Source organism: Herpailurus yagouaroundi, unplaced genomic scaffold (genome assembly GCF_014898765.1).
Source record: "Herpailurus yagouaroundi ecotype Mexico unplaced genomic scaffold, PumYag 184, whole genome shotgun sequence".
Classification (NCBI taxonomy): Eukaryota; Metazoa; Chordata; class Mammalia; order Carnivora; family Felidae; genus Herpailurus; species Herpailurus yagouaroundi.
The window spans coordinates 40,940,597-40,959,368 of NW_024412415.1; the positions used below are offsets into that span (position 1 = coordinate 40,940,597).

The following is an 18,772-nucleotide window of genomic DNA, read 5'->3' on the forward strand; positions in this document are numbered from 1 at the left end:
ATGGGGTTTTTTTCCAGACTAACTCCAAAACAATACCAAACATATCCACTGGGGGCACTGCTCCCTCTGAAGCCAACACACAAGTTGGGAAGGAAATAAGGATGCCATGCACAACTGTCTCTCACACCAGGGAAACTACAGAATGGGTACAGATCAGAGATTAGGAAATCAGATAAATTAGCATAATCCCACTGGTTCTTGACACCCAGAAGCTGGAAGATGGAACCTGGAATGCTGCTGCAGGAAAGCCTCACATTTCCAAGTCTTGCTTAATAGCAACAAGAGCCAAAGAAAGATGACCTTGACTCAGTTCAGCCTCCAAATCCCATGTGGTAATAGGTGTGTAGAGGGAAAAAAACTCTTCAGTATGTATAGATTATGTCTAGAAGGATATGTAAACTAGTAACCATGGTGATTTCTAAGATGGGAAATTGAGTGGCTGAGGAACATAAGTAAGAGGGCAATGCTTTTGACTACTTACCTTTTTTTGTGCATGTTGTACTATGGTTGTCATTCCTAGTCAAAAAGTTACAAGGTAAATTTTAATTTATCAAAGCTCAGTAGTTTTTATGCACCCCATGGGAACACACCTTAAGTTCTCTGAAGAACCATTCAAGGCTCTGAAGGAGGGAACATAGTAGGACTCTGGGTTCCTCACTTCTGCTTCAGTCAGAACAACTCTGGTTTTATCAGTCCTGTGGTTTAAGCATCTAAATAAGATTGTGTAAGCTTTGAATCTTCTGAGTAAGAAAGCATTCTGCTACTTTTATAAAAAAACTGAAGACCATTATTACAGGAGAATATTAAATGTCATGAAGAAATATTCATTATGTATTTCTTAAATAAATGTACATTTATAATATTAGAAAAAAGGGTGGGGTGCCTAGTGGCTCAGTCCATTGAGCATTTGGCTCTTGATTTCAGTTCAGGTCATGATCTCATGGTTTGTGGATTTGAGCCCCACGTCAGACTCTGTGCTGGCAGTGCAAAGCTTGCTTGGGATTCTCTCTCTCTCCCTCTCTCTGCCCCTCCCCCACTCATGCTGGCTCCCCTCTCAAAAACACATAAATAAACTTAAAAAAAAATAGAACAAAAGACCAGACGTACAAATGCCAAATTATTGCTTGATAGCTTTTTGCTATTTCTTTGTCCTTGTCTTTCCCAAATTTATTATAATAATTTTAAAAATCATTTTTATTATTTATTTATTTATTTATTTATTTATTTATTTATTTATTTTGGTTTTTTTGGTGCCAAAACCCGGGAACAAATTAAAAATTATTTTTATAGGGGGTGCCTAACTGGCTCAGTAACTCTAGATCTCAGGGTTGTGAGTTCAAGCCGCACGCTGGGTGTGGAGGCTATTTTAATGAAACAAATAAAAAATATTTTTAAATGTTTGTATGATTTCATTTTTTAATCTAATTTATTGTCAAATTGGCTTACATACAACACTCAGTGCGCATCCCAACAAGTGCCCTCCTCAGTGCCCATCACCCATTTTCCATTTCCCCAACCCACCCCATCCACCCTCAGTTTGTTCTCTGTATTTAAGAATCTCTTGTGGTTTGCCTCCCTCCCTCTCTGTTTGTAACTATTTTTTTCCCCTTCCCTTCCCCCATGGTCTTCTGTTAAGCTTCTCAAGATCCACATATGAGTGAAAACATATGATATCTCTTCTTCTCTGACTGACTTATTTCACTCGAATAATACCTTCCAGTTCCATCCACGTTGCTGCAAATGGGATGATTTCATTCTTTCTCCTTACCAAGTAATATTCCATTGTATATATAAACCACAACTTCTTTATCCATTCGTCAGTTGATGGACATTTAGGCTCTTTCCATAATTTGGCTATTGGTGAAAGTGCTGCTATAAACATTGGGGTACAAGTGCCCCTATGCATCAGCACTTCCATATCCCTTGGGTAAATTCCTAGCGGTGCTATTGCTGGGTCATAGGGTAGATCTATTTTTAATTTTTTGAGGAAGCTCCACACTGTTTTCCAGAGAGGCTGCACCAGTTTGCATTCCCACCAACAGCACAAGAGGGTTCCCCGTTTCTCTACATTCTCGCCAACATCTGTAGTCTGAATTGTTCGTTTTAGCCACTCTGACTGGCGTGAGGTGGTACCTCAGTGTGGTTTTGATTTGTATTTCCCTGATGAGGAGTGATGTTGAGCATCTTTTCATGTGTCTGTTGGCCATGTGGATGTCTTCTTTAGAAAAGTGTCTATTCATATCTTCTGCCCATTTCTTCACTGGATTATTTGTTTTTTGGGTGTGGAGTTTGGTGAGTTCTTTATAGATTTTGGATACTAGCCCTTGGTCTGATAGGTCATTTGCAAATGTATTTTCCCATTCCGTTGGTTGCCTTTTAGTTTTGTTGATGGTTTTCTTTGCAGTACAGAAGATTTTTATCTTCACGAGGTCCCAATAGTTCATTTTTGCTTTTGTTTCCCTGGCCTTCGGAGATGTGTCGAGTAAGGAGTTGCTATGGCTGAGCTCAAAGAGGTTGTTGCCTGTTTTCTCCTCTAGGGTTCTGATGGTTTCTTATCACACATTCAGGTCCTTCATCCATTCTTACTTTATTTTTGTGTATGGTATAAGAAAGTGGTCTAGTTTCATTCTTCTGCATGTTGCTGTCCAGTTGTCCCAGCACCATTTGCTAACAAGACTGCCTTTTTTTCCATTGGATATTCTTTCCTGCTTTGTCAAAGATGAGTTGGCCATACATTTGTGGGTCCAATTCTGGGTTCTCTATTCTATTCCATTGGTCTATGTGTCCATTTTTGTGACAATACCACACTGTCTTGATAATTACAGCTTTGGAGTAGAGGCTGAAGTCTAGGTCACAAAAAGCCTTCAATAAATATAAAAGAATTGAGATCATACCATGCACACTTTCAGATAACAATGCTATGAAACTTGAAATCAACCACAGGAAAAGTTTTGGAAAACTTCCAAATGCATGGAGGTTAAAGAACATCTTACTAAAGAATGAATGGGTCAACCAGACAATTAAAGAAGAAATTTAAAAATATATAGAAACAAATGAAAATGAAAACAACAACAATCCAAACCCTTTGAGATGCAGCAGAGGCAGTCCTAAGAGGAAAATACATTGTAATCCAGGCCCATCTGAAGAAACAAGAAAAATCCCAAATACAAAATCTAATGGTATACCTAAAGGAACTAGAAGCAGAATAACAAAGAAACCCCAATCCCAGCAGAAGAAGAGAAATAATAAAGATCAGAGCAGAAATAAACCGTGTAGAATCAAAAAAACAAATACAAAAACAAACAAACAAAAAAAAACAGGAGAACAGATCAGTGAAACCAGTTGGTTTTTTGAAAAAATAAACACTGGGGCACCTGGGTGGCGCAGTCGGTTAAGCGTCCGACTTCAGCCAGGTCACGATCTCGCGGTCCGTGGGTTAGAGCCCCGCGTCAGGCTTTGGGCTGATGGCTCAGAGCCTGGAGCCTGTTTCCGATTCTGTGTCTCCCTCTCTCTCTGCCCCTCCCCCGTTCATGCTCTGTCTCTCTCTGTCCCAAAAATAAATAAACGTTGAAAAAAAATAAATAAAATAAAAAATGTTTAAAAAAAATAAAAAAAAAAGAAAAAATAAACACATGGGGCGCCTGGGTGGCACAGTCGGTTAAGCGTCCGACTTCAGCCAGGTCACGATCTCGCGGTCCGTGAGTTTGAGCCCCGCGTCGGGCTCTGGGTTGATGGCTCAGAGCCTGGAGCCTGTTTCCGATTCTGTGCCTCCCTCTCTCTCTGCCCCTCCCCCGTTCATGCTCTGTCTTTCTCTGTCCCAAAAATAAATAAACATTGAAAAAAAATTAAAAAAAAAAAAGAAAAAAGAAACAAAATTGATAAACCCCTAGCCAGACTTCTCAAAAAGAAAAGAGAGAGGACCCAAATAGATAAAAATCATGAATGAAAATGGATTTATCACAACCAATTCCTCAGAAGTACAAACAATTATCATAGAATACTATGAAAAACTATATGCTTACAAACTGGACAACCTGGAAGAAATGAACAAATTCCTAAACACCCACACACTACCAAAACTCAAATGGGAAGAAATAGAAAATATGAACAGACCCATAACTAGTGAATAAATTGAATCAGTTATCAAAAATCTCCCAACAAATAAGAGTCCAGGACCAGATGGCTTCCCTGGGGAATTCTACCAGGCATTTAAAGCAGAGTTATTACCTATTCTTCTCAAGCTGTTCCAAAAAAATAGAAAGGGAAGGAAAACTTCCAGACTCGTTCTATGAAGCCAGCATTACCTTGTTTCCCAAACCAGACAGAGACCCCACTAAAAAGGAGAATTACAGGCCAATATCCCTGATGAACATGGATGCAAAAATTCTCAACAAGATACTAGCAAATCAAATTCAACAGCATATAAAAAGAATTATTCGAGGAGGGAAGATGGCGGCGTAGGAGGACGCTGGGCTCACCGCGCGTCCTGCTGATCACTTAGATTCCACCTACACCTGCCTAAATAACCCAGAAAACCACCAGAGGATTAGCAGAACGGAGTCGCTGGAGCCAAGCGCAGACGAGAGGCCCACGGAAGAGGGTAGGAAGGGCGGCGAGGCGGTGCGCGCTCCACGGACTGGCGGGAGGGAGCCGGGGCGGAGGGGCGGCTCGCCGACCAAGCAGAGCCCCCGAGTCTGGCTTGCAAAAAGCGGAGGGGCCTGACGGACTGTGTTCCGACAGCAAGCGCGACTTAGCGGCTGGGAGGTCATAAGTTAACAGCTCTGCTCAGAAAGCGGGAAGGCTGGAGGACAAAGGGAAGGAAAGCTGCTGAGCCCCCGGACGACAGAGCTCAGTTTGGTGGCGAACAAAGGCGCTCACCAGCGCCATCTTCCCCGCCCATCCCCCAGCCAAAATCCCAAAGAGAACCAGTTCCTGCCAGGGAACTTGGTCGCTCCGCGCAAACACCCAACTCTGCGCTTCTGCGGAGCCAAACCTCCGGCAGCGGATCTGACTCCCTGCTGCTGCCACAGGGCCCCTTCTGAAGTGGATCACCTAAGGAGAAGCCAGCTAAGCCTGCCCCTCCTGCCCCTGTGCACCTTGCCTACCCACCCCAGCTAAGACGCCAGATCCCCAGCATCACAAGCCTGGCAGTGTGCAAGTAGCCCAGACAGGCCACCCCACCCCACAGTGAATCCCGCCCCTAGGAGAGGGGAAGAGAAGGCAAGCACCAGTCTGACTGTGGCCCCAGCGGTGGGCTGGGGACAGACATCAGGTCTGACTGCGGCTCCGCCCACCAACTCCAGTTATACACCACAGCACAGGGGAAGTGCCCTGCAGGTCCTCACCACGCCAGGGACTATCCAAAATGACCAAGCGGAAGAATTCCCCTCAGAAGAATCTCCAGGAAATAACAACAGCTAATGAGCTGATCAAAAGGATTTAAATAATATAACAGAAAGTGAATTTAGAATAATAGTCATAAAATTAATCGCTGGGCTTGAAAACAGTATAGCTGACAGCAGAGAATCTCTTGCTACAGAGATCAAGGGACTAAGGAACAGTCACGAGGAGCTGAAAAATGCTTTAAATGAAATGCATAACAAAATGGAAACCACCAGAGCTCGGATTGAAGAGGCAGAGGAGAGAATAGGTGAACTAGAAGATAAAGTTATGGAAAAAGAGGAAGCTGAGAAAAAGAGAGATAAAAAAATCCAGGTGTCTGAGGGGAAAATTAGAGAACTAAGTGATACACTAAAAAAAAATAATATACGCATCATTGGTATCCCAGAGGAGGAAGAGAGAGGGAAAGGTGCTGAAGGGGTACTTGAAGAAATAATAGCTGAGAACTTCCCTGAAGTGGGGAAGGAAAAAGGCATTGAAATCCAAGAGGCACAGAGAACTCCCTTCAGACGTAACTTGAATCGATCTTCTGCACGACATATCATAGTGAAACTGGCAAAATACAAGGATAAAGAGAAAATTCTGAAAGCAGCAAGGGGTAAACGTGCCCTCACATATAAAGGGAGACCTATAAGACTCGTGACTGATCTCTCTTTTGAAACTTGGCAGGCCAGAAAGAGTTGGCACGAGATTTTCAGTGTGCTAGACAGAAAAAATATGCAGCCGAGAATCCTTTATCCAGCAAGCCTGTCATTTAGAATAGAAGGAGAGATAAAGGTCTTCCCAAACAAACAAAAACTGAAGGAATTTGTCACCACTAAACCAGCCCTCCAAGAGATCCTAAGGGGGACCCTGTGAGACAAAGTACCAGAGACATCACTACAAGCATAAAACATACAGACATCACAATGACTCTAAACCCATATCTTTCTATAATAACACTGAATGTAAATGGATTAAATGCGCCAACCAAAAGACATAGGGTATCAGAATGGATAAAAAAACAAGACCCATCTATTTGCTGTCTACAAGAGACTCATTTTAGACCTGAGGACACCTTTAGATTGAGAGTGAGGGGATGGAGAACTATTTATCATGCTACTGGAAGCCAAAAGAAAGCTGGAGTAGCCATACTTCTATCAGACAAACTAGACTTTAAATTAAAGGCTGTAACAAGAGATGAAGAAGGACATTATATAATAGTGACAGGGTCTATCCATCAGGAAGAGCTAACAATTATAAATGTCTATGCGCCGAATACCGGAGCGCCCAAATATATAAAACAATTACTCAGAAACACAAGCAACCTTATTGATAAGAATGTGGTAATTGCAGGGGACTTTAACACCCCACTTACAGAAATGGATAGATCATCTAGACACACGGTCAATAAAGAAACAAGGGCCCTGAATGAGACATTGGATCAGATGGACTTGACAGATATATTTAGAACTCTGCATCCCAAAGCAACAGAATATACTTTCTTCTCGAGTGCACATGGAACATTCTCCAAGATAGATCATATACTGGGTCACAAAACAGCCCTTCATAAGTTTACAAGAATTGAAATCATACCATGCATACTTTCAGACCACAATGCTATGAAGCTTGAAATCAACCACAGGAAAAAGTCTGGAAAACCTCCAAAAGCATGGAGGTTAAAGAACACCCTACTAACGAATGAGTGGGTCAACCAGGCAATTCGAGAAGAAATTAAAAAATATATGGAAACAAATGAAAATGAAAATACAACAATCCAAACGCTTTGGGACGCAGCGAAGGCAGTCCTGAGAGGCAAATACATTGCAATCCAGGCCTATCTCAAGAAACAAGAAAAATCCCAAATACAAAATCTAACAGCACACCTAAAGGAAATAGAAGCAGAAGAGCAAAGGCAGCCTAAACCCAGCAGAAGAAGAGAAATAATAAAGATCAGAGCAGAAATAAACAATATAGAATCTAAAAAAACTGTAGAGCAGATCAATGAAACCAAGAGTTGGTTTTTTGAAAAAATAAACAAAATTGACAAACCTCTAGCCAGGCTTCTCAAAAAGAAACGGGAGATGACCCAAATAGATAAAATCATGAATGAAAATGGAATTATTACAACGAATCCCTCAGAGATACAAACAATTATCAGGGAATACTATGAAAAATTATATGGCAACAAATTGGACAACCTGGAAGAAATGGACAAATTCCTGAACACCCACACTCTTCCAAAACTCAATCAGGAGGAAATAGAAAGCTTGAACAGACCCATCACCAGCGAAGAAATTGAATCGGTTATCAAAAATCTCCCAACAAATAAGAGTCCAGGACCAGATGGCTTCCCAGGGGAGTTCTACCAGACGTTTAAAGCAGAGATAATACCTATCCTTCTCAAGCTATTCCAAGAAATAGAAAGGGAAGGAAAACTTCCAGACTCATTCTATGAAGCCAGTATTACTTTGATTCCTAAACCAGACAGAGACCCAGTAAAAAAAGAGAACTACAGGCCAATATCCCTGATGAATATGGATGCCAAAATTCTCAATAAGATACTAGCAAATCGAATTCAACGGCATATAAAAAGAATTGTCCACCATGATCAAGTGGGATTCATTCCTGGGATGCAGGGCTGGTTCAACATTCGCAAATCAATCAACGTGATACATCACATTAACAAAAAAAAAGAGAAAAACCATATGATCCTGTCAATCGATGCAGAAAAGGCCTTTGACAAAATCCAGCACCCTTTCTTAATAAAAACCCTTGAGAAAGTCGGGATAGAAGGAACATACTTAAAGATCATAAAAGCCATTTATGAAAAGCCCACAGCTAACATCATCCTCAACGGGGAAAAACTGAGAGCTTTTTCCCTGAGATCAGGAACACGACAGGGATGCCCACTCTCACCGCTGTTGTTTAACATAGTGCTGGAAGTTCTAGCATCAGCAATCAGACAACAAAAGGAAATCAAAGGCATCAAAATTGGCAAAGATGAAGTCAAGCTTTCGCTTTTTGCAGATGACATGATATTATACATGGAAAATCCGACAGACTCCACCAAAAGTCTGCTAGAACTGATCCATGAATTCAGCAAAGTTGCAGGATACAAAATCAATGTACAGAAATCAGTTGCATTCTTATACACTAACAATGAAGTAACAGAAAGACAAATAAGGAAACTGATCCCATTCACAATTGCACCAAGAAGCATAAAATACCTAGGAATAAATCTAACCAAAGATGTAAAGGATCTGTATGCTGAAAACTATAGAAAGCTTATGAAGGTAATTGAAGAAGATTTAAAGAAATGGAAAGACATTCCCTGCTCATGGATTGGAAGAATAAATATTGTCAAAATGTCAATACTACCCAAAGCTATCTACACATTCAATGCAATCCCAATCAAAATTGCACCAGCATTCTTCTCGAAACTAGAACAAGCAATCCTAAAATTCATATGGAACCACAAAAGGCCCCGAATAGCCAAAGTAATTTTGAAGAAGAAGACCAAAGCAGGAGGCATCACAATCCCAGACTTTAGCCTCTACTACAAAGCTGTCATCATCAAGACAGCATGGTATTGGCACAAAAACAGACACATAGACCAATGGAATAGAATAGAAACCCCAGAACTAGACCCACAAACGTATGGCCAACTCATCTTTGACAAAGCAGGAAAGAACATCCAATGGAAAAAAGACAGTCTCTTTAACAAATGGTGCTGGGAGAACTGGACAGCAACATGCAGAAGGTTGAAACTAGACCACTTTCTCACACCATTCACAAAAATAAACTCAAAATGGATCAAGGACCTGAATGTGAGACAGGAAACCATCAAAACCTTAGAGGAGAAAGCAGGAAAAGACCTCTCTGACCTCAGCCGTAGCAATCTCTTACTCGACACGTCCCCAAAGGCAAGGGAATTAAAAGCAAAAGTGAATTACTGGGACCTTATGAAGATAAAAAGCTTCTGCACAGCAAAGGAAACCACCAACAAAACTAAAAGGCAACCAACGGAATGGGAAAAGATATTTGCAAATGACATATCGGACAAAGGGCTAGTATCCAAAATCTATAAAGAGCTCACCAAACTCCACACCCGAAAAGCAAATAACCCAGTGAAGAAATGGGCAGAAAACATGAATAGACACTTCTCTAAAGAAGACATCCGGATGGCCAACAGGCACATGAAAAGATGTTCAGCGTCGCTCCTTATCAGGGAAATACAAATCAAAACCACACTCAGATATCACCTCACGCCAGTCAGAGTGGCCAAAATGAACAAATCAGGAGACTCTAGATGCTGGAGAGGATGTGGAGAAACGGGAACCCTCTTGCACTGTTGGTGGGAATGCAAATTGGTGCAGCCACTCTGGAAAGCAGTGTGGAGGTTCCTCAGAAAATTAAAAATAGACCTACCCTATGACCCAGCAATAGCACTGCTAGGAGTTTATCCAAGGGACACAGGAGTACTGATGCATAGGGGCACTTGTACCCCAATGTTCATAGCAGCACTCTCAACAATAGCCAAATTATGGAAAGAGCCTAAATGTCCATCAACTGATGAATGGATAAAGAAATTGTGGTTTATATACACTATGGAATACTACGTGGCAATGAGAAAAAATGAAATATGGCCTTTTGTAGCAACGTGGATGGAACTGGAGAGTGTGATGCTAAGTGAAATAAGCCATACAGAGAAAGACAGATACCATATGGTTTCACTCTTATGTGGATCCTGAGAAACTTAACAGGAACCCATGGGGGAGGGGAAGGAAAAAAAAAAAAAAAGAGGTTAGAGTGGGAGAGAGCCAAAGCATAAGAGACTGTTGAGAACTGAGAGCAAACTGAGGGTTGATGGGGGGTGGGAGGGAGGAGAGGGTGGGTGATGGGTATTGAGGAGGGCACCTTTTGGGATGAGCACTGGGTGTTGTATGGAAACCAATTTGACAATAAATTTCATATATAAATTAAAAAAAAAAAAAAAGAATTATTCACCATGATCAAGTATTCGTTCCTGGACTGCAGGGGTGGTTCAATATTCGCAAATCAGTCAATGTGATACATCACATTAATAAAAGAAAAGATAGGAACCTTATGATCCTGTCAATCAATGCAGAAAAAAGCATTTGACAAAATTCAGCATCATTTCTTAATAAAACCCCTCGAGGAAGTCAGGATAGAAGGAACATACTTAAACATCACAAAAGCTATATATGAAAGGCCCACAGCTAATGTCATCCTCAATGGGGAAAAACTGAGAGCTTTCCCCCTGAGATTAGGAACACGACAGGCATGTCCACTCTCACCATTGTTGTTTAACATAGTGTTGGAAGTCCTAGCCTCAGCAATCAGACAACAAAATGAAATAAAAGGCATCAAAATTGGTAAAGAAGAAGTCACACTTTCACTTTTTGCAGATGACCTGATACTATCTACATGGAAAACCCGAAAGACTCCACCAAAAGACTGCTAGAACTGATACATGAATTCAGCAAAGTCTCAGGATACAAAAATCTATGTACAGAAGTTGGTTGCATTTTTATACACCAATAATGAAGCAACAGAAAAAAAAAAAATAAAGAAACTGATCCGATTTAAAATTGCACCAAGAACCATAAAATACCTAGGAATAAACCTAACCAAGCACGTAAAATATCTGTATGCTGAAAATTATGGAAACCTTATGAAGGAAATTGAAGAAGACACAAAGAAATGGAAGAACATTCCATGCTCATGGATTGGAAGAATAAATGTTGTTAAAATGTCAATACTACCCAAAGCAATCTACACATTCAATGCAATCCCAATCAAAGTTGCACCGGCATTCTTCTCAAAGCTAGAACAAACAATCCTAAAATTTGTATGGAACCACAAAAGACCCTGAATACCCATAGTTAATACTGAAGAAGAAAACCAAAGCGGGAGGCATCACAGTCCCAAATAAAAATTATTTTTATAATTATAAGGACAAGTTATTTTTTAAGTAAAAAGAAAAGGACTATTTTGCAAAATCCAGATATTTCATCTGGTAAATGAAATGCTAATTTGCATTTGTGAAGGACTTCCTAAATAGAGACTCCAAACAATGTATTATAAATGGGTTTCATATGGACCAACATTTTTCTGTACAACCTCAGGGATTTAATGAGGCTAGACAGAGGTGAGCCTCCTCCTGGCACCCTGCAGTCTAGAGTTCTTTCATGGTTCATGCCAGTGTACCGTGAAGACATTTGGGAAACAATGTGCTTCATGATTCTGGAAATAATAGCTTTTATAGATGTTTAATTTGAGTCAATTTTTTAACATTTCATTTGTGCCTTATTCATAACAAGAATAATAAGATTAATAATCCTAATAAAGCCTATCACTTATTTTTAACCTTCTGCCAGGCACTTTCCTAAGTACTTTACATCTATTATCTCACTTAATCCTCATAACACTCATGTGGAGTCTAGGTATTATTATCCTGGTTTTATAGGTGAGAAAATGGATGCTAAAAATATGCTACACATATTTTTAGGAAACTATAATTATATAAAGCAAAGTCCAACTATATCAGATAATGGATAATTACAACAGGGGCTCTCTTCAGCATTTCTCTCCCACATGAGACAGAGAGCTTGACTGTTTTGTTCACCTAACTATGCCTGAAAGATCATAGGAGCTTAGATATTTGTTAGATGAACACTCACATGGTGGTTCTTTGACCAGTGGTTCTCCACTTTGGGTGCACATCACAATTGCTCCATAGAGCTTTTGAAACATGCAAATGTCTAGAACTCACCCAACTAGCATCTCCAAGGGAGGAACTCAGGCAGGTATTTATTTTTAAAGATGTGCAGGTGATTCCAGTGCTCAAACTAATGAGCCCCTATTCTAGAGCAGCGGGGACTTGCAAGTACATCTGAATCACTGGCAGAATTGGTTAAAGCACGGATTGCAGGAATCTATCCCCAGAGTTTCTATTTAGTAGGTCTGGGGTGGGGGCCTGAGAATTTGCATTTCTAAGAAGTTCCCAGGTGATATTGATGCTTCTGGTCCTGTAGGATTATTGTCCTACAGGGTTGGTTGTAAGGGACGAAATCAAAACATTTATATGTAGAATTTAAGCAGGAGATTTAGTCAGGCCAGAATCCACATTGATCATCAGGCAATGCAGGTTTTAAACACAATCTTCAGAGCACCCGAAGAGTACCCACTGAGTTTGTGGCTCCAGACATTTCTTTGAACAGTGGCATATGAATTTGTTTTATTCCCTAAGAGGAATACATTTCCTCTTAATGTTAACTGATCCTAAGATCAGTTTGACCTGAGACTACTGTGCGGAGCCCATGCCCACTCAGGCGCCAAGCAGGCGTGGTGCTCACTCCCCAGAACCCTGCCACTCTTGTCTCAGAGGGAAAGCCTGTGGTTTCTCCTCATGTGTTCTCCCTTCTTCATTCATCTGCCTTTATCTAGGACCAGGAGGTTTGGGAACAGGAGCTTTGACCCTTCTATTTCTGGACTTTATTCAAAAATGTCTATGTCCCAAAGTTCCTGGGTGATAGATACCTAATTTTAGATTATTAGGATATTATCAGATAGACTAGTAAACACATTTCCATTATCTGCTATACAACTAAGAAATTAGTAAGAGGTAAGTATTAGATACTGACAAACACTAGGCTTTGGATAAATTATAAGCTTTTGTATCTAGCTGATGAGCCTTGTACCTGATATTTTGCTTTTTTTTTTTTTTCAGGGTGATTTCCATCCTGTGCCTGTTGCCTTTGTACGATTCATTTTATGTATTTTAAATTGTTTAGAGAAGAGCTGCTCAAGTTTTATAAATGGTGTTTCTCTCCTATTAGGTCTCTCTGCAATGCAATCAATGTTTACAACCTCACCTGCAGTGACTGCTCAGAAAATTGCACCGATGTTCTGTTTAGTAACAAGATTACCTTCTTAATGGACCTCCTGATACACCAGTTGACGGTATGTAATATTAGCGTTCTGAGTTAGAAGCAGGTAAGGTTTGGGAAATAGTCCCTGTGGAGAAAATGAAAAGAATTCAGCTTATTTACCCTCCAGATGAAAAAGTGAAGATGACGGAGAGAGTAAACTGGAGACTAGCAAAGAAACCTCTTAATTTGAAAATCTCATATTGGATTCTCGTCTAAGTTCCAATATTTAATGGATAATATACTTATAACACTTGCCAACTTCACAAATTTACATGGTTAAACTGAGGCTTTAGAATCAGTTGGACTCAAAGCCAAACCTCTGAGCCCACAGGAATGAGGGCTATAGAAAGGAAGAAAGCTTGGAAAAGCCTTGAAACCTCTCTTGCCAACTCAGTTAAAAGGGTCAGTTTAAAAAGGACTTTTTGATGGCCCTTGATATATACTTTTTTGAATCAAGAAACTCCTCTGTCAAAAAAGAGTAAACCTGTTACTCTTTTGACGTGAGAACAAGCAGCCAATTGTTGTTCACAGATGTTGAAAGAGGTAGTAAGCTCAGTATAATATCCAAAGGTTTAGGTCTGTCAACTGCAGCCTCCAGAATACAGCCCTGGGGCCAGAAGTTTCCTGGTGAAGTTTCTGAGCCCCTGAGGTATTGGCACAAAATCTCTCTCGAGCTGCAAGTTTACAACACAGGAGATTTATTTTTTAGAACAGATTTGCTTTTACTCAGCACATAGTTCTAATTCTTCTTCCTAAACTACATGCCTTTTGCACTATCCCCTCCTCAGTCTGGTTAATTTCTGTACATTCTTCAGACCTTAACTGAAACATAATGGCACCTTCCTCATGAAATCTTCCCCAACCTGACTCTCCCCAAGTACAGGTTAGGAATTTTTTTATGTGCTCCTAGGCAGTACATCTTTCATAGAACTGATCACATTGAATTGCAATTAACAATTTTTCCATTTCCCCATTATCCATAGAATCAACAAGGATAGGAGGCAACTTATCACCCTCTCCAGGATCCTAACACAGTGCCTGACACTTAGTAGATTTAGTACATCATTGGTGAATATATGAGCGAACAAGTGAATCCCCACATCTCAAGCTAAGAATCAGAAAGGGAATGATGAGGTCCTTACAGGCAGGCATACTGACAATGAGAAGGGACAACAGTAAGAGAGAACAAAGGCACAGACCTAGAACTGTCTACACAGTACAACAATGGCTATTTATAGTGATGACTAAGGGTCATCATCACTTGAAGGGTAAATTATATTTGGTATTATCTATAAAAGAAGGCATTAAAATATAGGTAAGGCATTTTAGCCCAAAATCCTACTCAAAATAGTTGAAAGGCAGGGACAAGGAGAAAAGACAGCATTTGTTATATGGCCTCATATTCTAGACATTTTAATATATATCGCCACATTTAATTTATCTAAACTTAAAGTTAGTATTATTATCCCATTTTACCAGTATGGAAACTTGAGTCCCAGAGAGTTTGGCTTGCCCAAGACAGCATAGAAAGTCATGGAGCCAAGAGTCAAATGTAGGTCTCTCAAACCCAAATTGAGGGACATTCCACACAGTGACTAACTGCTACTTTTCAAAAGTGTCAATGTCATGAATGACAAGGGAAGAGAGGAGAACTATCACAGATTGGAGGAGGCTAAGAAGATCTGACAAGTAACTGAAATGTGTGATCCTAGACCAGAAAAAGGACATTAGTGGTAAAACTGGGAAATTCAAATAAAGTCTATAGAATGGTTAATTTTATTGACTCAATGTTAATTTCCTGCTTTCAATAATTATAGTATGATTTTGTAAGATGTTAGCAATCAGGGATACAGGGTGAAGAGAACTCACTATTTTTGAAACATATCTGTTAGTTTAAAATTAATTTAAAATAAATTAAAAAAAAATTTATAAAAGGGGGCACCTGGGTGGCTCAGTCAGTTGAATATCTGACTTGATCTCAGCTCGGGTCTTGATCTCAGGGTCATGAGTTTGGGCCTCTCATTGGGGTCCACGCTGGGTGTGGAGCCTACTTAAAACAAAACAAAACAAAATAAAACAAAAAAACATGCTTCCCCGCTGTTCCATGTTATATCATCTGGAAGAATGTATTCTGTGGAACTTTTTCTATGTTGGTAATGGAAGAAAAGACATTAATATGTACTTTGACCAGAACAAATAACAACAGAGATGGCCTTTGAAATGTGAAGGGATGAATAAGATTTACAGACAGGATCTTCCATCTTAGCTCTTCAGTCCTTTCTGTTCAGTCCTTTCTATTCTTACTGAAAAATATCATATGCAGTAGTTTATTATTCTCACACTAAATAAAGTGCCTACTATTTCCACTTACAGAGAAGCACAGAATATAATCTGCACCATCCAGGAAATCCCAGTTTAGGAGTAAGAACAGATAGATAGATTGCATATAGTAAACAGTGTGATGGCAGCATATACAGACTACAGTGGAGCACAGGAAGGTGTTTTATAGCCTGGGACATCACAAAGCAGGGACATTTGAGCTAGACCTTAGCTCCTCATTTACTAAGTGCCTACCATGTGCCAGGAGCTTGTAAGTAGCTTGATCCTCTCCTTCTTCCTTGAATAATATACCCTTGCTTATGACTTCATGGTTTCTTGACACTCAGAAAAGCTTTTAATCTCCTGACCGGTGGATCTCACCACGTTCTGTGTTTAGTTTTCTCAGTTCAGGACTGTAGTCCTGGGACATTTATTTGCCAAATACATTTTATTCCTCCTTTCCTTATACGTGGCACTTCTTGGTTTTTACAGATCTTTTAGGCTGCTTTCAATTCTAATACAGCTGTGACTGAGTTTGTGACAGTTGGCAGAGGAGATTGTGTTTCCTAATTTGGGGAGAAAAGGGATGGAGATGGTTAGGGATGGTGATTTTACATTTCTTGAAATCACTTGAATACGTTTCCATTTTTCTTGATAACTGGTTTTGATAACCATGTAACTGAAATATGGACCACTAACTTGCAGTACCTATTAAGTAATGGAGAGAAAATAGTCATCAACACATTTTACAGAAGGATGAGAAAGAAGCTAATTAAGTCTGGTGAGATATATAAGACACCTAATAATGAGGCACTTCAACCTTCTTGAGCAAACTGAGATAGTTTAGAAGAAAAAAAAATTTTTTTTGGTCTAGCTGCTTGAAATTTGTTTTAGTACTCTTATATTTTATTTGAACTATGTGCAAAGCACTGTACAGATGCCAGGGTTACAGAGAACATTGGACACAGTTCTTTCACTCCAGAAGCCTACAGTTAAGGAAGAACTTGCACACACAAATACTAAAGAAAAGCTGTGAGAAGTTTGTGATGTAATGAGAGCTACAGAGTATCCTAAGCAATCTAGAAGAGTACCTGACATATAAGTGGTGCTCCTCAAGTATCTGATGAGTGAATGAGTGAATTCTAACTTGGAACATTAAAGAGGTTTAGGGAAGAAATTGGACTTCACTGTGCCTTGAGGAAGGGTGGAAATTCCTTTCTAGGTTAGGATTTTTACAGAAGATAAATTAGCACAAGTGGCACAGTAAAGTATACCTTGCAACAGAGATTCTAAGTAGGATTTTGGGGATAAGCTCTTCAGAAGTTTATTTGGAGCCCTGTGAAAACAATACATTTAGATAGACATGATTTAGGTTGAAAGCTAGCATAAATGTATTATATTCCAAGAAGCATGAAAGTTTTAAAATATGTTAAAGCAGATTACTGTCATTCCAGAAGCATGGTTCAACATCTCTGTGCCTAAATTTTCCCAGTGCACAGAACAGTGGGTCTCTAGCTTCAAAATGTCTCCTTGAAGAGACCAAATATGCACACTGGAAGGCAATGAAAAGACCAGTGAAAAGAGAAAGATGGCAGAACAGGAAGTCCTAGCCCTCCTTCCCCCACAGAGACACCAACATAATAGTATATGGACCAAAATACCATTGTGAGAATTCCAGAAGACAGTTAAGTTGTTGAAATACCCCCAGGCAGTCTCAAAGCCAAGAACAACCACATTGAAATGAATAAGAAGAATGGTTTTACTTTACTTGTGTTTACCCCCTCCCTAAGCCAGCAAAGCTCAGCACTGGCAGACAATACCCCAGTTTATGAGTTCTCTTCTAGGAGGGAGAGGGGAGTAGAGTGTAAGTCTGGCATTTTGGCTTTTTGGAGAGTTTCCCAAGGGTCTTGAACCTGTTTCACCTGACTCAGGGCACTGACAAGGAGCTGGCATATTTTGGATGCCTGGAAGCGCCTGAGAACATGAGAGAGCAGGGCAGCTTGCTGTTGTAGAACCAGAGAACTTAATGTTGCAGACAGACACCAGAGGGAGCAAGAGATTATGATGTCCTGAAAAGAAACCAGCAAAACTCTCTACTTGAGAAATTATACACGCAGACCCAGAGAAGTCACATCACCCATCAAAAGGTTTCAGAAACCCCTAGATTCTCTAACCAAGGTGACTGGTGGCTTCCTCTCTACAAAGCCAAGATGTAAAGTCTAAAAGAGATGCCTTTTTTTTCCAAATGTACGGATTCCAACACAAAGGTATAAGATACACAAAGAAACAGTGAAATATGGCCTATACAAAAGAACAAGATAAATCTACAGAAACCAGTCTTAAAGAAACAGGTATATGAATTAACTGACAAAGAATTCAAAATAATTATCATAAAGATGTTCAATGAGCTCAAGAAAATGATGCATAAACAAAATGAAAATAACAAAGAGATAGAAAATATTTTTTTAAAAAGCAAGTTTTAGAGCTGAAGAAAACAATAATTGAACTGAAAAATCAGGTAGAGGAGCTCACAAGCAGACTTGATAAAATAGAAGAAAGAATGAGTGAACTTAAAGACAAGTCATCTGAAATTATGCAGTCACAGGGATAAAAAGGAAAAATAATGAAAATAGTGAAGAATGCCTAGGGGACATATGCAGTACCATCAGACAGACCAATATACACATTATGGTACTCCCAAAAGGAGGAGAGAGAATGGGGCAGAAAGCTATTTTAAAGAATAATAGCTAAAAATTTCCCTGTCTGGGGAAGGAAATGGACATCCAGATTCAAGAAGTCCCACAGAATCCAACTATAATGAACCCAAAGAAATCCACACAGAGAAACATTATAATCAACTTGTCAAGAGTCAGAGACAAAGAGAATTTTGAAAGCAATAAGAAGAAAGTGACTTGTCATGTACAAGGGAACCTTTATAAAATCAGTGATTTCTCACCAGAAACCCTGTAGGCTAGAAGGGATGGAAGGATATATTCAAAATGCTAAAAGAAAAAACAATGCCAACCAAGAAAACTATACCCAGTCATACTATCCTTAAGAAATGAAGTAATTAGGGGCACCTGGGTGGCTCGGTCGGTTAAGCGTCCGACTTCGGC

At 39.8% G+C, this 18,772-nt stretch overlaps 1 protein-coding gene across 1 annotated transcript in view; it reads left to right on the forward strand.

The window, feature by feature from the left end:
• Positions 1–18,772, forward strand: part of SCAPER (S-phase cyclin A associated protein in the ER) — a 512,156-nt gene that overhangs the window by 361,700 nt on the left and 131,684 nt on the right. The window contains exon 23 of the mRNA XM_040492187.1: positions 13,245–13,368. Coding sequence (XP_040348121.1) covers positions 13,245–13,368 — 124 coding nt within the window. The remainder of the gene's footprint in view (positions 1–13,244; positions 13,369–18,772) is intronic.